The sequence below is a fragment of the Scomber scombrus genome, chromosome 19 (assembly GCF_963691925.1).
Source record: "Scomber scombrus chromosome 19, fScoSco1.1, whole genome shotgun sequence".
Classification (NCBI taxonomy): Eukaryota; Metazoa; Chordata; class Actinopteri; order Scombriformes; family Scombridae; genus Scomber; species Scomber scombrus.
In genome coordinates, this window is record NC_084988.1 from 10,609,979 (window position 1) to 10,634,824 (window position 24,846).

Below are 24,846 nucleotides of genomic sequence, written 5' to 3' on the forward strand. Positions count from 1 at the left end.
AGATGAGTAAGATAAAAAAGAAGGCGAACAGGTTTTCCGGTTGTATCGTTGCAGACTTCGCTAATACGCTAGCCACGGAGTTGTCCTACCGGCTTCATTAGCCGTAGCTGGTTAGCAAGCTAACAAGCTGATGCTGCGACAGCGACAGCTCTGCTGCATTCGAGGCAATGAGTTTATTTTATTTTTAAGCAGACAAAAAAGGATGTTATGCTGTGGTAGCTGTTGCGAAGTAGTCAGTTTGCTTTAGCTAAAGCGACGCACGCGGAGGTAACGATAGTGAGGTTGGGTTGCTCAACTAGTTATGAGCAGTTTCGACAATACAACCAAAACGTCCACATTAAGCTCGTCTTTGAGCACCGACAGTAAAGGTTCATCGGTCAGCGTTGACGTTACCAACAACAACAAGGAGTGGACTCTGGGCAGCGATGTGTTTTCATACTGTCACGAGATGAGCCCCATGGACGGTAGGCTGCAGGCAGGGATGTCGTCCGTCCAATCCGGGCTGGACGGACACCTGCCGCTTCTACACGCCAGACACCACAGTACCCAGGGTGGGTTGTTGTTGGACCTGACTTCCCCGACAGCCTACCTCGACAGCAGCTCTCTGGAGTACAGCGACAACGATGGGAACAACGGTCCGTTGTTCGAGAGGAGGAAGAGGTCGAGATCAAACAGCTCCAGACACCGCTACAACGAGGTGGTCACGGAGCTTGGTGCGGAGGAGGTGCGATGGTTCTACAAAGAGGACAAAAAGACGTGGAAGCCCTTTGTCGGGCATGACTCGCTTAAAATTGAGCTCATGTTTCGTAAATATTGCGAGCTTAACCCTGGTGCAGCAGGCTCCCAGGTCAGCAGAGGGGGGGAGGAGAGCGTTGGTGGGGAGAGCAGAGGGTTGAACGGCGCAGTGCCGGTGGAGACCAGGACCAGCAGTGTGCACGGAGGCCATGGGTCTCAGGACACATCCACCGTGTCCTCAGACGAGAGGGACCCTGACAGCATTGAAATCGACGTAGAGCGTGTCTGTGTCCGTGGAGGCCTCTATGAGGTGAATGTGAAAGAGAGGGAATGCAGTCCTGTCTACTGGAAGCGTAAGTAAACCTGTGATCAAAGTCTATAAAATTGTATTTTAGGTATGCATCAGTCGCAAATCATGGTGTCAGGTACCTGAAGCATCACCAACTGAGTGCATGACCATAGTATTAATACCTGCAGTGTAAATATACGATATATATACAGCATATTCTGCAGTATAATGGCTTCAGCATACAGATTATGAGCCTCATCACTTATTCAAAATGTCATTTCAGGCAACATGCACCCTTATACTGTTAGATTTCCATACATGCTGCAGTTTTTCCATTCATTCAAGTTAAGTTCTGCATTGTTTTGCTGTTTGGGTTTCGTCTGGCACTTTTCTCTGGCTAAGTAGGCCTAATTACTTACTATTGGCAACATCCAAACAGTCCAGGAAGTCAGTAGGGTGGGCTTAGCTAATCGGTACTAACTAATTCATGGATATTTCCAGGAAAAGGCAGGGAACAAATGAAGGCAGTCACTATAGAGGCTCCAAAAAACCTGACCATGATGAAAGAGTTCATGGGTAGCTGGTTCTTCTGAAGGTTAACGCCAAGTGACATTTTAGAGAAGCAGTCATTTCTTTCTGGATGTGAATGCAGTTGATGTGTAGTCCCTTTGTTGTCAGTGAAGACCCTTGCTGTGTTGTTTCAACTTGTTCAGTATCTGCAAACAGTGTATTGGTTTTCAAAGCACTGTATTTTGAGATGGACACTCATACAAAAAGAGATTATTTAAACCAACATGATATCACTTGGGGAGAGAAAGGCTTGTTTATGTAAAGGGGGGGGGGGGGGGGGGGGGTGAAGAGGCAGGGTTCTTCGAAACAGTAATCCAGTAATACAATAACAGTAATACAGTAATCCAAGAAGCAAAACCCTGAAACCTCTTGATGTAAGAAGTTAACAAAGAAAGTTTTTGTAAGGTGTCCAGGTACTTATTTGTAATAGCTGCATATTTCAACTCATACATGGGAACTTGACACATGTAAAGCACACAGACTTATCTTCTCTGACCAGACATGAACCACCTCAACAAATGAGTGAATAGTATCTACTGTGAGCCTCTATCAGAGTGTCTTTGTGTGTGTGTCTAAGCGTTGTGTTAGACCTGTCTGTGACTCGGTTTTTGCTGTCACTGTAAATAAGAAGAAGCTAATGCTGTTTGTATGTTTGTCCAGATTAGCAATTTCACCCTCTTCAATAAAGTAATTAAAAGGCTGCTGCGTTTGGCCGAGTGTGCCTACATTCATATTTGCTATTACACTCATATTCACCACCGGTGAATCATTTAATGATGTCAGTCAAGAATGTAATCAAAACTGGCCTCGCTCCATAACCCACTGAGACTTGGCCCTCCTGGATTTGCCAGACTTGTTGGTTTAAATGGAAATCAGTTTACATCATCCAACACATTCTGGGAGCGTGAACAATGGAGTCAGTTCCTAGAAAGCGACTGCAGCAGCACTGTTACTTCAGAGAATTACTACATGACATACACAGAGCCAAAAAAAAAGAGAAACTTGTTTTTATGCAGCAATACATTCCCACCACAACCCCAAAGTGTTATTGTTTTGCATCTGTGACTAAATGTAAGCTTTTTAAAAAAAATTTATTTTTTATATTGTCATACAGAACAAGACCATATTCCAGTGATGAGAGGCCAGTGGTTCATTGACGGTACCTGGCTCCCTTTGGAGGAAGAGGAGAGTGACCTCATCGAGCAGGAGCACCTGAACCATTTTCGTGGGCAACAGATGCAGGACACGTTCGAAACGGATTTGGTCGTCAGAACGGTCGACAGTAAAGATGGTGAGCTGTAGGGGAGGGCACAGGTAGAATAATAAGGTTGACATGGAATAATTTTAAGGAATGTGTGCCAGAGTTTAAAAAATGTTTGCATGAATCAGCTCTTTTGAACAGCACATAAACTTTAACTGAGGTTTAAATAAATAAAAGTAGATATAACTTGATTGTGATAAGGTTTAATGATGAATGTGCCAGTAACACAAACATTATACACCTTTTTTACTGTTGGATTCACCAGTCCTGCAGTATTTTTTATTCCAGGCAGGCAGTACCTTGTAAAATAATACTTATACAGTGCTGTGTTAAAGCAGTAAAAACTTTAAATGCTCCCACAGGCATTATTAGTTATAAATTCCATTAGTAGTGAAGTCATCATTCTCACAATAAAGGCAGAAGGAAAGCATTGTAAGTCATAAATGGTGAATTATGTGACAGCCCTACCTGCAGAAATGAAAGGAACAGGTGCTTCTATTCATGTGTGCATAGGTTTTTGTCATGTCATCCTACCAATGTAAAGCAGGTGCAGCTCGTACGTTCTGGCACGTCCCTCTTGCTGGGCTGGCTCAGGCAAAATGTAGCAGGTTTTAGCTGTGAAAGGCAATAAGAAAGAGGTTCTTTGATTCAGCACTCTCCTTAAGGCAGCCAGATCTGCAGGACCTTGACTACTGATGAATGTGTGGATGTGTGAAAGTGCCAGATAAATAGATAGAGAAAAAGATGCAGCAACTGTTAAAGAGAGTGACCAAATGTTTAGTCTGTATTATGAAAACTGAGCTCATGAATGTGTCAGAAACATGCATCAAGTTATATAGTGGCAGTTAAATCGTAAGTCATATTTAACACCTTAGTCAGTGAATAGGTTATAGATGTATATTATAAATCCATTCAGCTATCTATTTTTTGTTGCTTTACCCCAACCCTTTATTACTGTCGCTCCCCCCTACTCAGAATAAATCAAGGTCTATAAATAAAGCCATCAACAGAGCAGAGGATTATAATACATTGGCTAGTCTTGCTTACCTCATCACCATTTGTGTCATTTACCCATTACTAGTACTTCTGCTAGCTTCCACAAACCCAACTGTTAACTGTAAAGATAGAAATGAAAGGTCACTCCTGTTCCACACGCTTTTGTGTATATGTACACATGGACACTTAAATATCTGTATATGCACACACAGGCATATAAACAGTAACAGAGTACAGAATGATAATAATAATAATGTACTATAGTACAAAGGCACTCAAATTCCTTCTTTTTTTTTTTTTTTTTTTCCTTCCATAGCTCAACACACAAATCATATGACCTTAGTTTGTCCTGTGGGTGAGACGCAATACTGCGAGATTGAACTGTATCGTATCAATCTACTCGGCATATCACGAAGTGAGAAATAGCAGGCTTGTCTTATTTTACACGTTCCTATAATTTAATTCATTTCATGGATGTGGAAACAGTCTGTGTATGTTTGTAACCTTCCCGATGCCTTTGTTGACAGATTGTTTTACAATTATTCTATTTACTCTTATATTTAGCTGAGCGTGAGTGATCGATCCAGTTAATTCACCTTGTTTCAGTCTTTGCTACAGGGAGCTTTCACATAATTTTATCTTGGTACTAATAATCTGAAGCTTTTGCAGCTATAAGTGGGCTACCTTGGGCCACGTTTCGATTGATAAATGGATCATAAAGCAAGTGAGCTGTGCTCTGACAGTGCTGCAGTACATACATTTCCCCCGCTATCTCTTACCATCTCCTGCCTTCTCTCTGCCTCTTCTACCCTTCTGTCTGCTTGTGCCTCAGTAGATATCTGAGACTAAAGGTTAATGAAGCAGAACACGTATGGTAGGCATACCAACATGCTATGCATACATAACATGACAATGTACGCAGGACTATAGTGCTCACACTACAAAGAAGTGCAAGGATGTCCTGTTCTATTGATATAATCTTTAGGAATGTGCAGTATTTTATCATTTATTTGACCCCAAAATCACCTGTGCATTATATAGCGTATTCTACTAAAGAAACATCAATAGTAGTAGTTACTAGTAGATTTGACACTAGTTAATTCACAGTCATCAGAAGATTTAAGAATGGATTTGATGGGTTTAATGTATTTGAGATTAATTGACCCTTACACATGGTTTCCTTCATAAATAGACAGCTTGAATGTCTGATCAAAATTTATACAATAGTTTTAACCTGTAAAAATATTTGATCATTTTTTTCCCCTTCCCAGATTCATGAGCCCTTACTGGCTTGTCTGTGTTTAGTGTTTGTTACTTTCTTTAAAGAGTGACTGCTGCCATTTGAGCACACAGTGAAGTTGACAGCGGTCACAGGTGGTGATCTCGTGGCACTGGCAGCTCTTATTTATTAGTTATTGAAGCTGAAAATGGCCACAAGGGCATTACAGTTGATATCATTATAAATGGTCTTTTTCAATGTTTTGATTTGCATTGCTCAACTTTGTTCTGTAGATATTTTTCTTGTGTAATGCAACAATTGTTTTTTTCCCCCAAGCATGACAGGGGAAAAGTAATTTTTTTTGTAATTTTTCATATGAAATAGGGGAAAAAAAGAGAACAAATATTTAATTAGATGAGGATCACAATTAGCTATTTTAAGCTGTTCTGGTCCATGTGTATGCGAGGATAGAGCAGTTAGGGCTGTGGAAACTGTGAGGTGTGTCCCAGCCCGGCTTCTCAGACGTCAAGGAAAATTCAAGCAAGAACCCAGTGGGTTGGGCACAGGGTCATCTGTCAGCACTATACATGTGGTATTTTTGACGTAGGCAGTGCTTGAAAGTATGCTTGTGTGTACAGCTTGAATAATAATTTAAATTAGCACATGAGGTTGGGAACGCAGAATGACCTATGACTAATGACTGATGAATACCTAAAATAACAGGTTACAACACTAACCACTAGCTCTAAGAATGCAATAAATGTTTTGCCTATTTACATACCCGTTATTACTATGAGATTGTCTAAGCCTACTATTCATTGTGACTTGTTAGGTCTGATCTGGAAATGAGGAAATTGTATATTGCATCATTTGTGTCTTCAGGTGACCCAAAAGCCCACACTGTGTGTCCTCAACCCAAAGGACAATCATAAACCACGAGCCACCACACAATTTGAGGCTGTTTGTCCCTTGTGACATCCATATGAGGATATCCCAATCATTAGGGAGAACATGCTAATGGGTGGATCCATCAGTGCTGTAATGCCCAAATTGACTTCACTGATAGCTATTAGAGGAAATAAACTTCCTGTGCACTCAGCAGGTCTCTCGTCCTCAGCCTTTCACCTCCACTGAGTGAGTCACTGCTGACATTTGCAAGTCTGATGTCTGTGTTCAAGGAATACATGATTTAGTCAGATTTGAGTTTTGTGGACTGTGCTGATTTGAGGAGGCCTTTTGAAATGACAACCCCTTACTGATACCTCATTGATAGATTTAATGTTTATGGAGGTTCTGTTATTCTAATGTTGTTTTTTTTTAACTAGTATGTAATTGTTTAGTAGTTACACTGCATATGAATGTATGTACTATACCAGTTATTTCAGTATAGTAAATGTTCACCAATTGTAAATAACAGAATATTATTAATATTAACATAGTAATGATAACAAAAACCTGTTTGGCTATTAAAAATACATTTTGTTGACATCAAACCACATATAATAAATACTATTCTCATTGTACAAACACCAGCATAGGCTTTCAATTACCAACAAAAGCATATTTCTTCATTTCAAGTTAATTCCTTATGATTCATTCAGTCTTAATGTAACATTGGTGGAAATAATAATGTGTTTCTCTTGCTGTAACTCTAAATTGCAGCACAATCACAGGAACATTACATTTTTACATTCACTCCTTTATCTGCTATAAATTGTATTCAGTTTCATCTGCCAATATTAAGCTAGCTTTCCTCAAAGGTTTCTTTCTTTCTCATTTGGATCAGTTAAGTATTTTTAAATTAAATATGTATCATGCCATAGTCTCATTTCATTTCTCATACTGACCCCTTTGTATGCGTTTGGTCAGTATGTTCCTTCCTCCTTTAGTCTAATTCAACGTCAGTTTCCTAAAACTGTGATTCATTATTCATTAACCCAAACGGAAACATAAGTACACTGCTAGATGCTATCAGGAACTTAAGGTGACAAGGTTTCAAGAGTGTATGCTTTTATTTTTGTCTCACTTTTTTTTTTTAAACAAATGATCCTAAAATGTTAACCAACTTCAGGTCTCTATGCCCCTTAATATATGACATAGTTTTATTTCTTCTTGTTTCTTTTTATTTTAGTCATGTACTTGGTGGGAAACCATTGGTATCCCCCAAATAGCACATTGTTTTACCTACCATATTCAAGTTCTAACAAAGATAATGTTTTAGTTTTAGTTAATTATGTTAAGAAATGGTGGTTAATTTTATAGCATGTTTAGTCTTTACCTCACAGTAAAGACACTAGATTTCTATAATTGGTGTAATTCAGGAGCTACCTCAGTCATCTTGGGCATGTGTCAAGCAGCGCTGCATGTTGGACTGTAGGCTCAGTTACTAACCATACTGCAAAGTCATTGCTTCAGTTTATTTCCAAGGTGTCCGCCTGCATCCACCGGGCTCCATGGCCTTGAAGTGGTTATCTGATAGCAGCGCTACTTGATAGTTGCCTTTTCAAGAGCGGTGACAGTGGTAGCCTGTGTGACTGACACCAGGGCAATGGCCATTACTCACTCTCTTTTGGTTGTTAGTTCTCTCCCACCTGCCCCCTTTCTACCTCCCTTTTCTGTTCAAATGGAGTGGATATCAGACGAGTGCTAGAACAACATGTCACAAGCGCAAACGCTGCCAAGGTACTGTAAAATACAACGTTTTTTTTTTTTTTTCTTTTACTTCTATTGTATTATATCTGCTAGCTTGTACCCTCTCTCCTTGTAGATCCTAGGTCTCTGTGGAACTCGATTTTCCTTTCTTTGTGGTGCAGACCTCTACAATCTAATATTTAGAGCTAGACCTAGGCTCAGTTAGAAATGGTTGTGTTTAAATGGATTTAGGCTGCTCTCCCAGTTCTCCATTGCAGCCTTAACTGGGCCTAGTTGCTAGAACTTTCCCCTTTGTGCTGTGACCCAGAGTTTGGTACCTACTGCTGTTGCTGCTTTTTTTAGAAAACCTGTGTATCTGTCTGTCATCTCCCTGCTGGGATAGTGAGTAGACAACATGGTTCACTCAGCCACTAGCACAAGACCCCTTTAATTAGTGGATCTGGAACAAATAAGCTTGTCTTCGAAAAAAGCCACCTGACTCTGCCCCTTTTTAATTTGTCCAACCTCTTCACCCCCTTTGTCTCTCATTTCTTTCTTGCTGCAATCTCATCCCTTCTGGCATTTCGACCATATTGTTAATGACCACCATCACCAGCTCCCGCTCTAAGGGCAATGAACAAAGCTCTCTGTTGAGACCCAAGCACAAGTGATGAGCTGAACAGAGGAGCCATTGTGGCCCTTTACTATAGCCCCCTAACATGTTGTATAGAGTCGGCCTCTTAGAGGTCCATCAGTGTCCTAGTTCTGGATGTATTGACCTTCGTCAAAAATGCTAAACAGAGAGGTCTCAGGGTCAGTGTCCTCACTTCAGTAAATCCCAGCGGCCATTGACATGAAGCTTTGTATCTGAGGTAGACCTCGACAGAACCTGTGCATTATCAAACTTTTTCCTGCATAATACAACCCCTGCATTAGAGACTTACAGTACAGCAAAAGTACATTTTTGTATTAAAATGTATAAACATTATACTAATATTCTGTCTTGTCTCCATATGAGATGGGGGGGAGCTCATGAAGGGGACATAGGCATGTTTGTCAGGCTTTAGCCAAACAATAATTCTAACTATTATTATGTTATTCTTACTTAGAAAACAAAAGTCACAGCCCCAGCCCACAACCATAGCACATTGTACTTCTGATTAGTTTGAGAAGCCCTTCCCTTTTCATCTCTTTCATTCCTTTCCTCCATGCTCCATGCTTTCTGCTCCTTTCCCAAACTCTCCCACACACCATTTCCCATATCTCTGTTACTTCAACAGTTTACCCAGTTCCTCACTACTCTTTGTCACATCGTTCACCCCATCATCCCTTACTTTTTAATCCTCTCCCTCATCCTTTATCCCTCAGTAAGTCTCTGTATCCATGTTAGAGAACTCCTCTAGTAAACTCTTGACTACCAGCTCCTCAGTACACTTTGATCCCCCTTCCTTACCCTTCCTTTCACAATGCATTGCCTTTCATTGTAAAACAGGAAGTGAGCTTATACCTTAGCATCTCTCCATGTTACTGACTACATTTTTCACTTGTATATGCCATAAAACCAGCATTCGATAATGATAAGTTTCACATAATTTCTATTGTAGCTGGTCTCCTCCTCCTGTTTTACAGTGTGCTCGGCTATAAATACAGCTCAACAGTCTAAAGTGGCTTCATCCACCCTTGTATTGGGTGTGTGTGTAGACCTAATAGCAAATCCTTCTCTCCCTGTCTTCATTTGTGAGTGCATGAGGTAAATAACAAAAGGAAGCCACTTTAAACAGTGTTGAGATGTAGCCCAGATAGATGGTGAAAGGTACTCTTCCCAGAAGAGTGGACTGTTCCTCTTAGCTGCTGCTGTCATAGAGTGGTTTAGTGATCTGTGTGTGGTGTGGTAGAAATTAAGCATGTGTTTCTTTTGCTTCTGAGTGGTTTCATTTGAGAATCTGAAAAGATAAATGGAAACATGTGACATAGGAATCCCTGTGGGGTCTTTTACCTCAGGTTTTATAGTGTATTTGAATAAGATGGACATTAGTTTTATTTTATCAGGCTGGGGAAAAGGATATCCTAAATTATTTCAGAGGTCCTTCCCTTCTGTTATCCAACGTTTGTTTTGTTCCTTCACTCCAAAACTTCTGCTCCTTGTGACAAACTCTTCTTCCAGACCCTGCTTGTCCTGCTACTTCCACTCTTCACTGGTTGCCCTCTGAGTGAACAGGGCGCAGTGAAGATGTAAAAGCCGTTAAGCCTCGCTCTACCCATGATTCATGCTTTTCCAATCAGGAAATTAGCCTACCGGGATGCAGAGGCTCAGTTGAACTTCACCATGTGACACATAAACACATTGGCTCTGTTGATATCTACTGTATCTTGTTCTATTAATTTACATGGGAAGTTTTAGAGACAGACAGCTACACTTAAAATAACATTTCTAGACACATTTTTGACCCGTAAACATTGTCACATGTCTGTATTACCCAGGAATGTCTAAAATACTGGATGTCTAAACATTGAGAAAACCGGTGGAAGGATAAACAGGTCTGACACATACTGTATATTATTTGTTATTTATTTACATATATTTTTTCTTTATCTCTCTCTATGAAAGTTACAATATGTACAAAAGACACTCAGAAGGTCTTTGTATGACATTTTGTTTTCTGAAGACTATACCTGAAGACTACTACCTGGAGAACTGAATTTCTCTTAGTACTTTACTGTGTTCTTAAGGGTTATAATCCCCAGATTGGTCCAGAGCAATACAAAAAGCCACGACTGTGTACTGGAACAACGCCAGTGTATTCCAATAATCTCATCTAGATGAACTTGACTGCACAGGACATCCAAAGGACATGCTCCAGGGACAGAAATAACTCAAGTCAACCATTTTCATTTATCGCTATTAGCTTCTGTAGCAGATGGTGTCTCCTCTTCAGCTATATCTCTGCTCTTACTTACTCTGGTCCCTGCATTACGCTTTGAAGCAACAACCTAGATAAACTGAACAGAGAAAATTCATTCATATTATTACACCACAAGCACATAAAAACGTTCTATTCAGAATGATGATGCGTAAGCAGGACGGACAAGCACGAGCTGAAATATGCAATCACAGTATGTGATAGTTTGATTTGTTTTTCTTTCCAATCGCAGATCAATGCTCCAGACTGCATTTGATTGAGCTGTTTGAGTAGATTGATCCTAGACCTTTTGCTATTTTTTATTGCATTCAAGATGATCACAACTTGGTGTAATTCTTATGATGTCTTCAATCTCTCTCCCTCTGCTCACCTTTTTTAAAATATGTAATCACAACTCTTTTGTATTGGTGAACCTTTTTCCTTTACCCATCTCTTTGCCCAATTTCCCGTACCATCTGCCAATGTCCTCACTCCTCTCTCACTGACCCCCCGCAGCCATCCACAGTCTGAAGCTGAGTCGAACCCATGTGGATTGGCACAGCGTGGACGAAGTCTACCTCTACAGTGATGCCACCACTTCAAAAATTGCACGTACCGTCACCCAGAAGCTGGGCTTCTCCAAAGGTCTGTAATGTACACACTCTCGTTATCTTTCCATATAATACAGTGGGCAAACTATATCATACTATATACACGTGTGTCTGTTTTTTTAGTTTGAAACCTACTCCTAGAAGTTATGTGGCTTAAATAATTAGATTTAATTTGGATTTTATTGAATTTTGACTCCTGCTATGAGGGACTGCATTACTATATATATTACTTGGAAATTATGGATTATGAAGCTAGCAATGATACATTGGTGACCTTTTTTATTTTTTTAAATTATTGAACCAAGTTCAAGTCACACTTTTCAAAATATATTTAGTTTGTTATCCCTTTTGCTGAGGTTTCTGGCTGTAGTTGCTATGATGCCAAACATGTAGTCAAACAGTGCTAGTCTAAAGCTTAGTTAGCGGCCATGGTAGCCTGTACTTGGATTTGAGCAAAATGCTAATGACAGCATGCTAACATGCTCACAATGACTACAAACATGCGTAAAGGATTAAAGTTGTTGCCCTTAAAACACAATATTCCTATTAAGCTGTTTATGTGGCTAATGAAAAACAATATTCCACTAATTTTCTCATTTACATGCAGCTATGTATATTCCTATTAATGTCCAGCCTTGCCAACTGTTAGCTAGTTTGTTTACAATGCACAGAGCTGACCATAAACAGCTAATTGAGAAGCATATTCCAAATGCGCTGTAGGCTACACATGTCCAAAGATTGCACTTAAAACCAAAATAATATTTGCATATCCCAACCGTCTTAATTGGAAAATGCTGCATTTGGAATAAGGCCTAATTTAAAATCTAAATAGAATAATGTCACATTCAAATTAATATTAGTGTGCATGTTACTGTAGTCAGTGATAATGGTAACATGTTTCTGTTAATCATGGTAATAATTATGTTCAGCATCTTATTTTAGCGTGTTAGCATGCTAGCATTTACTGTTTAGCACTAAACACAATGTTGAGGCTTATGAAATGTTATTTTTGCAGGTATTTGATAATAAAACATGGTTAAAAATAGGTGAAAAAGCAGCATCACTAAAGTTATCACATATCATCCTGAGGGGGGCATGAATATCTGTACCAAAGTTCATGACAGCCCATCCAATAGTTTAACCTGAATTAAATTTAATGGATAATCTTCCAGTATTTTTCCAATTCCCTGTGTCACCACCTCCACACCTGTTCCCACTTTTCTGCCCATGTTATGCACACATGACATACTTATTACTGCATCCACTGTGTGCTGTCAATTGCCATTAATCAGCAGCTGTTTAAATGTCACTGGGTACAGTTCAGTCCCTTAACTGGATTAGCCCAGAAAATTACACAGTGTCCATCTGTATTTTCAGAACGAGGTTTGATCAAATGGCCTAAGTGTACCTGAAAAGACGGCAGCTTCAGTCTGACCCCAGGACTGAAGTTTGATCTGTATGGATAATTCTAATCTGATCTACAAACTCCCAGCTCTATGTTACATTTTCATCTCCTGCTCGCAGATTATAAGAGGCAAAGCAGGCATTGGTTATCTCAATCTCCCCTGACACACAAATGCTCATTGAGGGGAAATCTCCTTAGTGCTATCCAGACAGCAGCCAATTTCATTGGCTCCTATCACCTTGCTGCACAGCACATGACTGGACTAGACTGTAGATTCTAAATAAGGACACTCACTCAGCCCTCTAGGCACATTACAACTGCTGCCACTGAGTCTCGGGCCACAGTCACAGCAGGAAGTCTCACCTACTGGCCTCTTTGTACTCAGAACCACACGTTACTTAAACACTGTCACTCAGATATTTATAGCCTTCTAATGAACAAAGTGGAGATGTGTTTATCTAGCAGTGCAGTACAGAAAATACTGTTAAAACTAATTGTAAATGTTTTGCTTTTTTATTGCACAGTAAAATTAAAGGAGAAATCCCACCCAAACAACCAGCTACTGCAAATAATGATCCAACCCCATGCTCCCTCTCCTTTTCCAGCCTCCAGTAGTGGAACACGGCTCCATCGAGGTTATGTGGAGGAGGCCTCCCCAGAGGACAGACCCCCTCAGACTACACACGTTGTCTTTGTTGTCCACGGGATTGGACAGAAGATGGACCAGGGACGCATTATTAAAAACACGGGAATGTGAGTTGCAGTTTTTAATAAGATAATTTTATTGAGGATGTCAGTTAAACCACCAAGTTTTCACTTTTATTTTTACTTTTATTTATAAAGGACAACTGTCTTTCTACTTGTTTTGTCTGCTTTTTATTTTTATTTTTACACACACACAAACCGGTCCGAAGTTAATATAAGCACACAGTAACAAGAAATCTCTCTGGGATGACGTCAAGTTCGAATTCCCCTGAAGTTTGTTCGTACTCTGTTCCTGTTCTCTTCTGTTCCAGTTACAATCTGTTTCGAACACTTCTCATTTTGTTACTCTGTTTTTTTCTTTGGCTTTTATTGACATCGCCTGCTTCTTCCTTCTTTTTATATTGTATTTCTGTTACGTAACAAATGCCTGATAATATCTTGCTCCTTTACATAGTTGTGAAACGAGCTTTCACGTTTTTTGTGTGGTCTGTTCCCTCTCCTTCTAACTGCGTTTACATCATGGCACGTGTTTCTTTTTTGTTTTTCCTCTGCTGATGACGCCTTACAGATATCGACCTATCTGGCATCTTCCTCTGATTCCAGATTACCTTTTTTGTTCACCACTATTGTCAAATATGTAACGAGTGCATTTATGGAATGCAAGACTACAGCGCTCATTGCTAATAAACAGCAAGTGTTCAGGTATCTGAATTCAAGTGCTGTGTTATATATGAACAACGTAATGCAGTAATGTAATGTCTAATGGATACATGAAAATACATGAATACATGCATACTTTGGCGCTGCCTATTTTTCAGTTTTTTTCCATCTGTTCAGTTCATTCAAAGCCACTCATAGTTATTGCTATGCAAGTTATTTCAGGCATTTCTCTGGACAACAATGCACCTGCAGCTTTTTGTGTTTTGTTCTCCTCCACTCCTCTCTCCATCTTTTGCACTCTCTTTGTCTTTTCCTGCTGTTTGCCTACTTTATACTTTGTATTGCCAATCTGTCTGGTGGCCAAGAAAACACAAGGCACTGAAACTTGAGAAACCATGAACAAAGATTCATGTTTCCCAGATACATTGCATTATTTAGTGATTTAGTTTGGACTACACCATAAGCAAATACAGAAACAGTGCAGTATGCATGCAGCACAATCAAACTGAGGGAACATAAAAGGCTAAACACGTCTTATGTATATCCTATCAGCTGAAACTCATGATAGCTCAGTGTTAAAACTGATGTGAACCGGTTACACCAATATCAACAATCCAGATTTTAAACATGTGCTTCCAGCTGTGCCAAATCTAACTTTTTAGTGGTTTGAGCAGCACAAAAAAAATTATTTTCCATTTTAGTGGACTGTTGGCACAACTTTCTGATATAGATATCTCAGTACGTTGGCACATAAACTGAAACTCTAATCATAGTCTGATACTGCCCACTGATCCTTTAAATACCCTCCTGACTACTTTTGCCTTTCGAAGGCCAAAGGTTTTAATGAGGAACTCTGCCAATAGTAGATGTGTAAAGGTCACAGGCCTCTAGTGGGGAAGTTACAATGACAGGGCATTATCCTCACTTCTGTCTTCAGAAACCTGATAAAGCAAAATATTACAGAGTCATCACCCATCTATAGAGTGATACACCAATGATATCTCACTGGGGCTCATTGATGTGTAGGCTATAATTTAGGCACAGTCCTTCTCTATGTTTGTGTTTTTGTATGAAAATACACAGTATCTGGCTGTGCATGGTACCACTGAACAGGTCAGGCTGTAGTACAGATCATGTGGACCACAGCCATGTGTGTCTCTGTGTCACAAAGTTACCGTCGGGCCATTGCCTGCGGCTTAGGCCAGCTAAGCAGGTAAAGTAGACCAAGTCAAGCTGCAGAGCACTCAAAGCCTCACTCCTGACTCCCTGTGGATTACAGTGTACACACCTTCCTCAGCCAAGAACGATCAATCTGACATGTCTGGACGATAACTTATTATGCCTTTTATTTAAAACCTGGATTAATCTTAGTCCTGTGACTTTCTTTCTCTTGTCTCTGGTTTTCTCCTTTACTCCCACATGTGTGATGTTTCGAAACTCAATGCAGTTTAGTTGGGCTTCATCAGTAGCCGCAAAAGAGGAAATAGCTGGAGTTTAGTGCATTATTCTGTTCTCAAACAAAGTCAGGGTGTGTCCCCTTTGAAAAAGCATTTTAGCAAAACCTAGTATGTCAAAGCAGCTCACCGCCCAATTAATGTCAACATAAACGCAAGAGGAACCTTTTGGGAGAGTACAGAAAGCTCTGTAATTCAGCACTCAGAGCATTTAAGTTTCCCTGCAGACACTCGCCTGTAAATACTTCTGTCAAACCTGCATTAGGTTTCCAATCACCTAAAAACTTCTCAGCCTCCGTTTACCCATGTCAACACCCTACCTCGCCCTCTGTCTCTTTGTGTATTTAGTGCATCCTGCGAGCTAATGCTGCCCCATATAGGATGAGCGTGTGTGTGTGCAGCATGAGAGGATCTGCTGCATCAGTGAGCAGTAAAATGGGCGACGTTCTTCTCTTCCTGACAGTCATTAAAGTTTGCAAGAGAGCAAAACACAGACTCCCTAGTCAGTCTATAGCAAGGCAGAATATACATAGAGGACAAAAATATACATGTAAAAATATACACTGAATCTTACATATTGTGTGTCTATTCAGGCTGAGGGAGGGTGTGAGGAAGATGGAGGAGAAGCACTTTTCAGAGCACAATGATGAACATGTGGAGTTCCTGCCTGTGGAGTGGCGCTCCAAGCTGTCTCTGGATGGAGGTACGTGATTAGTAGTAGAGTATTCGTGAGAGAGTGCATTTGTGTGCTTGTATGAATGTATTTATTCCTGCTCATGTGTTTGGTTTGTGCTTTCAGGTGTGATTACTTTAAGGGTGCGTTTTGTTAACTCTGTGTACAATGGATGTATCTAAGTTGTTCTCCTTGTTGATCCCATGCATAAATACAGACACCACTTAGTGACATTAAACCTCTGTTTTGTACTGTGACATTGGTGGTATGTTTCTATAGATACGGTAGACTCAATCACGCCAGACAAAGTGAGAGGACTAAGAGACCTTCTCAACAGCAGCGCCATGGACATCATGTACTACAACAGCCCCCTTTACCGGGATGAGGTGAGATACACATACATACACTTTTTTTTTAAAATTCAGTGATGCACTGTCTCACCTTATAACTTCTCTACTCTCTCTCTCTCTCTCTCTCTCTCTCTCTCTCTCTCTCTCTCTCTCTCTCTCTCTCTCTCTCTCTCTCTCTCTCTCTCTCACTCTCTCACTCTCTCACTCTCTCACTCTCTCACTCTCTCTCTCTCTCTCTCTCTCTCTCTCTCTCTCTCTTTCTCTCTCTAGATTACTAAGGGCCTAACACAGGAGCTAAACCGACTGTACACACTTTTCTGCTCCCGGAACCTTGAGTTTGAGGAAAGGGGAGGCAAGGTGTCCATTGTGTCTCACTCCCTCGGCTGCGTCATCACCTACGACATCATTACAGGCTGGGATCCTGTGCGCTTCTGTCTGCAGGAGCACCACGCTGTGGAGGAGGACCTGGACCTACGCTGGATGTCCTATGAAGAGAGACATCTTTTACAGCAGTTGCGGCACACTAGAACTAAGTAAGATTGGCTATTCTAGACCAGTGACTACTAGCTTGAGCCTCTGGACTTACAGATGACTGAAGTCATGACGTCATATAGGCTATCTTTTTTTTTTCACAAACTTTTGTAATTTAATACAGTCTCTAATTCAGCATTTTTTTCCCTTAAAATTAAGGTTGTTCCTGGTGTACTTTATATATTCTAAGATAAATCAGCACCCACAACAGCACTTACTATTAGAAACTGAAACTTTGATGGTTTAATATTATTTTAACAGTTACTTTGTGAGTAGACAGTACATAAAACTATAGATTCCATGTAAACTTAACAGCTAGGCGGCGTCTGTACTTCCGTAATTGGTTAGTTGGTTTCATTCAGAGAGAAAGAAGGGAAAAAATTAACTAACTAGACGTTTAGATTGGACTATGTCAATTCCATAATTTATCTACAGCTTGAAAAATAAATAACCCATGCTGTTGATCTTTCCAACTACTCTTTGGTCAAAATGTATCATCAAACCTCTGTCACACATAATACAGCATGTACTGTCAGCTCTTTTCCTTCTGTTGTGTGTCTTGTTAGAGTTTATGAGGCAGCATGGTTTTGTGAAAGGAAGAGGCTCTTAATATAGCTCACTCGCACCACCTTCACCTCTGTTTGTACAGTATTGTTTACTGTGTACACCATTACCTTAGTGAAAGAGAAGCGGCTGGCAAAATGGTTGATGATCTGAGTGGTACAAAGACTGGCTTCAGAGAGTGTATTATGTCTAGGTAGCTTGAGTTAATAGCAGATTCTAAAGGGATATGTCGCATTACATATGGAGCATTATTTTGGAGTTAATGATCAAACAGTGGCTTTAGTGAAGTTTCTGTACACTGAGCCCCTTTCTGCCTCTAACAGGTTACGAGAGCTGGAAAATCAACTCGAAACCCTGGAAGCCTCTAAACCATCAGCACCCCCAGCACTCAAATTTAAGGTAATATTTACAACTGTCATACAGTATCTACTAATCATACAATATCTATATACCATTACAATGTGACACTCTAAATAGATAAATATTAGCACTTGCTGTAGGGATATTTGTTAGAGGGACTTCACAACGCAGACACCTTGGATCATGTTGAATGAAACATGAATGGAGTATTATTGAATTGTTACCCTGTTTTATTCAAAAAAAAGATCAATTCTCAGTACCTCCATGTTATTAACAAAGACTACCTTTAGGACATGTATATCATCTTAGTACTGTTTGTCTTTAAGGTGGAGAATTTCTTCTGCATGGGTTCTCCTCTGGCAGTGTTTTTAGCCCTGAGAGGGATCCGCCCTGGTACCAGCTGCCACCAGGACCACATCCTGCCCACCTCCATCTGCAGCAGGCTCTTCAATGTCTTCCATCCTACAGATCCTGTGGTCAGTTATCCTCTGATTACCCCCAACCCTTACAGATGCGCTTTCTCTCTCTGTCTCTCTGTCTTTCTCTCTCTCTCTTTCTCTCTCTCTCTCTCTCTCTCTCTCTCTCTCTCTCTCTCTCTCTCTCTCTCTCTCTCTCTCTCTCTCTCTCTCTCAGGGTAATGACAGCAAGTCTAGATTTTTTTCTTCTTGTCATTTGTTTTGTTTTTCATTTTTAACTTATGCCAGACACATTTGTGCTGTGCTTTTTTCCACTGTGCTCTGCTAAACAAACTCTTAACAACTGAGTCAGGTGTTCAAATTGAACATTTTCTCTCAAGATAATTTAGTCATCTATCTGTAAGCTAACTGGAGTTTTATTGCTCTCCTCAGGCCTACAGATTGGAGCCGCTCATCCTCAAACATTACAGCAATATTTCACCTGTTCAAATACACTGGTAGGAACTTACAGTGCATTATCATGAATATCATCTTGAATACACACAGAAATATATATATATATGTTCTGAATGTTTTGGGTTGGTTTCCTCCATCAGGTGCAGTGCCACTAACCCCACACCTTATGATGAGATACGACCTACTTTCCTGAACCCAGTCAAAGACCCAGCATCTGACACGGAGAGCATCCCCAGCCCGAGCACTTCTCCAGTCCTGCCCCGAAGGCACTATGGAGAGTCTATCACCAATTTGGGCAAGGCTAGCATACTGGGTAAGACGATAGCATAACTTTTGACATTCTGATACAAACTTAGCTCTGATGATGCACATGACTAGATAGGTCATGTCAACATCTTGGAAGGAATCAGTACAAAAGTATATGTGATAGTTTTAGGGTCACACAGCCCCGAAACTGCTGGTTTTATATGGTTCATAACTGCATACTTGTCCAGAAGACTGTCAAATACCCAGGTTATATTTAACTATTCTAAATGTGTGGGGATAGGCTAATGTAGTGAAATGTATCTAGTGTGGAGAAGAAAGGATATTCTGTTCTCATTAACATATTATTATTTTTAAATAAGATGTTCCCTCTGATGACATTTCTGTGTCAACAGGGCCATCATGTGGAGAGATGGAGAATTGATGCAATTACACTGTTGCCCTGTACTTTTAAATAAAGAGTTGTTTTTTATTTTTTCTACCTCTCGTTTGTCTCACTCTTAACTACATTCCACCCAGCTAACCTCTTTTTTTTTTCCTCCTCTCCCATCCATACTCCCTCACTGTAGGAGCGGCAAGCATAGGGAAGGGCATTGGAGGCATCCTCTTCTCACGTTTCTCACGCTCCAACAGCCAACCATCAGTGTCATTAGGACTTGAGGGAGTGGTCAACACTGAGGAAGAGGAGCAGAAGCGGACAGAAAGCCAGTCTGCATACGGTCTCTCCACCTTGATTCGACCGACCTCACCTACTGCTGACACATCATGTTAGTTCAATTATTATACCTGCCCAGCCCCAAGCAATCATAGACAAAGTCCCACTTTCATTTTGTTGGTAGATAATTTATACATTCAAACATGTTGAAAAAGTATTAGTTATTATCTGATAAATGTATTTCATGAAAGTAACAATGATATTATCTCTGTTTCTGTCTTCAGTGGAGCTGGAGCGCCGCATCGACTTTGAGCTCCGAGAGGGTCTGGTGGAGAGCCGCTATTGGTCAGCAGTGACCTCACACACAGGCTACTGGTGCTCACATGACATAGCACTCTTCCTGTTGACCTTCATATACAAGCAGAACGTGCCGTCTGACCCAGCAGAAAATAACCTGGAGCCAGACTGAGACAGCTCGTTAATTTCGACACATACACAGTTGAATGGTGTCATCTTTTTCAGAAGATGCAGAACTAGACTTTTAAGATTTTTTTTCATGCAGACAAACTGTTCAAATACTCTAATCTTTTTTTTCCTCCTATATCTCCCTGTTCTGCAGCTCTTTGAACACTTGGGAATCATTAATGACAAACTGACTCAGACTTTCACTCTTTTTGTGTAGTTTGTACACAATCTCTCACCCTAAGGGTGACAGTATCGGACCAGGAACCCCTAAGGAGGTGCACCTTTTGCCAGTATGACCACAAGCTATAAGAGTTTATCGCACTCAGTTCTCAAAGTTCTCGCTTCCTCCCTAAAACGTCAACCATAACTCAAACAGCTACAGCCTGTTCATTAAGTGTCCATGAGTTTCCTATTAATCACAGCATCAATGCTTCAATCCAGCCTCTCTCCTACAGACTCAGTCTGGAGCCTTTTAACACAGTTGCCTGATCCCCGGTCACTGAGGCTGTCAGTTCTGTGTCTGATCTTTTTCACCTTTTTCTTTGACATGATGGAAGCAAAAATAGAATTGTCAGGAAATAGTGGTATATCTTTAAAATGAACCTTTAGCTACGACATCTGAAAAACTTGCTGACAAGCAAGCGCAATGCCTTTCAAAGTTAGCCAAACAATGTAGAATATTTCTGTTTAGTTTTTCTGAACAAAAACGTAGGGCATTATCCCTTTAATAATGTTTTGGAAGTGTGAGGAAAGACATAACAAATATGCTACTTATAGTTTGTTTTTCTTCCTCTGCTCATTTTCTTTAAATGTTCACCTCTTTGTAAGTAACATAAGTTTGGCTCTTACAAAAGATATGCACCAATTTAAAAAAAAATATATATATATAACATGCAGATCACTAAAACAGAATTTTCTTGCATCTCACAACTCTAGATTTTTGCAGTCCCTATGTGACATTAGCAGAGGTTTACAGCCACATGAGGCTTGTAACCTAACATGCATAATGCCCTTAAACAAGGGATAGACATGTACAGTTAATGTCATACTGACTTTATGAATCCAAATCTACATTTCTCTGAGTGATGTCATTTAATAGATGAGGTGTCACACTCAAAACGATCCCATTGACTCAAACCAATTTCAGTCATTCTATATTAAGGATAAGTTATGAGGGAATTCTCAGTGCTCATATCTTTTATATTGATATTTAGATTCAATCAGAGGAATTCAATGTATTTTTTCTTAAAAAAACAATATTTTTCCTAGCGATTTTCAGGCTCTTGCATATAAAACCTGGATCTCATCTTGTGAAATGGGATTCAAACTTGTGGCCAAATAAAATGTATGTGTCTAGCTTGTTACGCTGCTCGGCTTCCGTAACGCTAAGTCCAGTTCATACTCCATGAAACGGCAGTTGGACTGACATAAAAGCAGCTTCTTTTTTATTTTGAAGCTTTTGTGGTACATTGCAAACAAAAGTTAACTGTCTCGTTCGCCTTTTTTGGTGAGTTGGTGACCAATTCACACTTTCCCCTTTAGAGAAATGGATCTTTTTATTGTTATGTGAAAGAAAGGTTTTTAATTTTAAAACTTGTTTTCCAGCCATTAGATATGTGTAATTTCCTAATTGACACTACTTGCAAATTTACCCCAAAATTAAGAACATGTGGACAACTGAAGGCAGCGAATTATGATTTTAGTTTTCTAAAAAAGACACTTTGCTGGTTATCATGAACTTTGCCTTGGGTTTGTCAGAGCATATATAAGAACTTTTGTGCAATAATGTCCTTTTAGAAACACTCCCAGTAATGATTATGCAGAAGTTAGAAGGCTTGTTCACTTTGCATGGTATCATATTAACAATATGTTGATATTGAAACAAGAAGACATTGCAGAGAGTGCCAACACACATCTAAAATCTTTGTGTTCATCATGACTAGAAAACTACACATGATAAGAATGAAATCCTTTATAAGACATTTGCAATGAATGAAGAAGTGGAACCACCCTCAGATTAATGATTGTGGAATTACGTGTGAGAGACTTGTTTATTGTCAGTGTCAAATTTTCTTTGTGTCCTACTTGTTAATATAATCGTAGTTTTGAAGAGCTTATTCTAATTTGCTATGGTGCAAGCTGCTGCTTTACTGTTCCACACACTCAAGGCCTGTTGTTGACCGATCCACCAGTGAATGGAAACCAGTTATTGTTGTCAAAAGTCTGTGATGTGTGCAAAAAGCCTACTGACTGAAACCAGACTGCCTTTCAGATGATCAGGTGACAGAAAAGTCTGGATTTAAAAAAAAAAAAAAAAAAAAGCATGGATATAGAAGGGAGAGTGTTTTTGAAAGTGATTCTGCATTTGATCTGGTGGATCTAGCACATTCTTCGGCTATGAATTGTACACAAATCATGTTTATTCATTTCTGCTGAGCATGCGTTACAATGCAGTGATGGATGCAGAAAAGTGGTCAGCGATTTTAACGTACTTTGTTACATGGACGGCATGCATGCAGTTTACCTTTTTGAGACCTTTAGACATGTAATGCAAAATACAAGGACAGTCCCATTGTTGCCTCTGCATCTTTAAATCACACTGTGTAGGTTCAGACACAGCAAGCACACACTGACAGAGTTTGGACAGACCAGCTTCACAACAACAACAATGTCTCTGCCAGTGTTTGTGATTTGACTGTGTGGTTCTAAAATATATAATGTGAAATTTGCACAATTTCCATTAGAACAATTCTTGATTAAAGCACAGATTTGCAACTGTGCTCACTCTGCCTGCTAAAAATTTAGCAACTCAACTGGAGAACGTTACAGAGAAATCTGTTTAGATACATTGTAAGTTTCATTACAGCATTTTGAATGATGACAGTATATTTTTCTTGTTAAACGGCACTGCAAGCATCAGGGAAACATCTACTGTAACATGTTAAGTAGATTCAACACTGTTAACACCAGTTTGAAGCCATTATTCAGTAAAAAACAAGTAATGTTACAAGTGTACCGTCAGTCTTTACAGTAAATTGTTTAGTTGTTATTAAGGAAGGGCCTGCAGCCATATGTAATCAGTCACTGAGTGAAAAAGAGAAATGCATTACAATTTGGGTGCTTTGAATGAACTGTTTTAAATTTGTGTCAGGCACCACTGTTGCTCTAACTTTGAATGGATGTCTGGGAAAGTGTTCTTTGTCTGTCCCTAGAGCTGTGCAATAACCCATGCCTGTAATGGATTCTAACTGCCATCCATCCAAAGCACTGTATTTATTTCCTTTTATTAAAAGCATTTCTTTTTTGGGTACAATGACTACTTTTTCTTATTCTGTCATATCACACGGATAACACACCATGACAAATTTCAAATTTGGAATCTGTTTTTGCTGTCACGTAGGAGGAAGTTGGAATCATCAGAGGAAGATGGTGTCATTGCTCGTTTCCAGGCTGATTTCTGAGGACAATGGAGCTATTTGTTCGTCTGAAACCCAGATCAGATTCTTTCCGAGGCACCCCCTGATGTGAATAACAAAGCTGACTTATATAACATGAATAGGCTGTATTGTGGCTTCAATAGGAGTTACTAGCACTTTAATACAGTACAGCAACATCTGCAAAGGCCAGGCTCACAGATGGGACCAGTTAGAACAGAGGTGACTCATAAATAATGCATTAGGTCCTGCTGTTCTGTGTTTGGCCACGAGAGGTCAGCCATCTATAGGTAATACGGAAACAAAGACTCCTATTGACCATCTGTTGTCCAGAGCTCTTTCTCAATCCCTGTTTCCATTTATTGCCCTTAGCTAATTTAACTATTTAGACAGTTGTTAATACTTTTAATTATAATTTTGTACCTTGATGATTTATGTTGAAATCAAACAGATGTTAAATTGTCATAATATGCTTAAAAGTCTGATTATATATAATTTCACTTGAATACCCAATCAAACATCTTACCAGCTACATTCTAAATGCCAAAAGAGTGATTTTTCTTTCTAAAGGTGACTCATGCAGACAATGTAAACTTCTTAAAGGCCTCTCCTCACATTGTCCACCTCTCTCCCTCATCAGCAGCCAAGCCAGCTCCCTATCTGAGTCTCCTGCACTGCATCTGACTGACTCAAATGTTTACTCTGCAATTAAAACACAGCCTATAAAAGGCAATGGGTCGGCTGCCAGACACTGACAAGGGGGCCAGAGCTGCGGGGAGAGAGGTTATAAATCGCTTTGATGCAAACCGTCGTCTAAAGGCCCAGATTCCTGAGTTGAGGATTGGAGCTCGCGAGCTGGAGCTGAACGAGTTCACTGCGGTTCTGAGCCAGAAACGCTGATGATTCATGGGTCTTTACTGCAGACTGCTTGGACAGCGTGTGTATGAGTGTGTATTGTGCTGCAGCTCTGGAAAGAAAGGAGACATCAGCCTTTCTCTTCCCTATTCTCCAAACTTGTCACTTGTGTGATGATTTCATTGAACGCACATATACAGTAAGTCATCTGCAGCTGTGAAGATGTGTACAAGGACCTGCAGACGATATTATCTGCAGTATATCAGCATTTGACTGATAGAGAAATTCTGTGATATCCACAAACTGATGACATGCACGTGTGCTTTCTTCACAGACTGATAATTTACAGCCAAATGTCCCATTAATATTTCAAATTCTGTGCATGGG

The 24,846-nt window shown here is 40.0% G+C and overlaps 1 protein-coding gene across 1 annotated transcript; it reads left to right on the forward strand.

Moving 5' to 3' along the window:
• Positions 1-280: 280 nt before the first annotated feature.
• ddhd1a (DDHD domain containing 1a) lies at positions 281-23,432 on the forward strand. The gene is made up of 14 exons (XM_062440072.1): positions 281-1,088; positions 2,709-2,885; positions 7,651-7,752; positions 11,118-11,246; positions 13,223-13,370; positions 16,030-16,139; positions 16,389-16,495; positions 16,730-16,992; positions 17,878-17,953; positions 18,241-18,390; positions 18,763-18,827; positions 18,927-19,099; positions 19,620-19,817; positions 19,990-23,432. The coding sequence occupies exons 1-14, from the start codon at positions 302-304 to the stop codon at positions 20,172-20,174; spliced, it is 2,670 nt and encodes an 889-aa protein (XP_062296056.1). The 5' UTR covers positions 281-301; the 3' UTR covers positions 20,175-23,432.
• Positions 23,433-24,846: the final 1,414 nt, after the last annotated feature.

Coding starts and splice junctions, on each gene's coding strand:
- ddhd1a (XM_062440072.1), top strand. CDS start 302: ATGAGCAGTTTCGACAATACAACCAAAACGTCCACATTAAGCTCGTCT. Junction 16,496..16,729: donor GCCCCCTTTACCGGGATGAG/GTGAGATACACA, acceptor TTCTCTCTCTAG/ATTACTAAGGGCCTAACACA. Junction 18,828..18,926: donor TCACCTGTTCAAATACACTG/GTAGGAACTTAC, acceptor TTCCTCCATCAG/GTGCAGTGCCACTAACCCCA.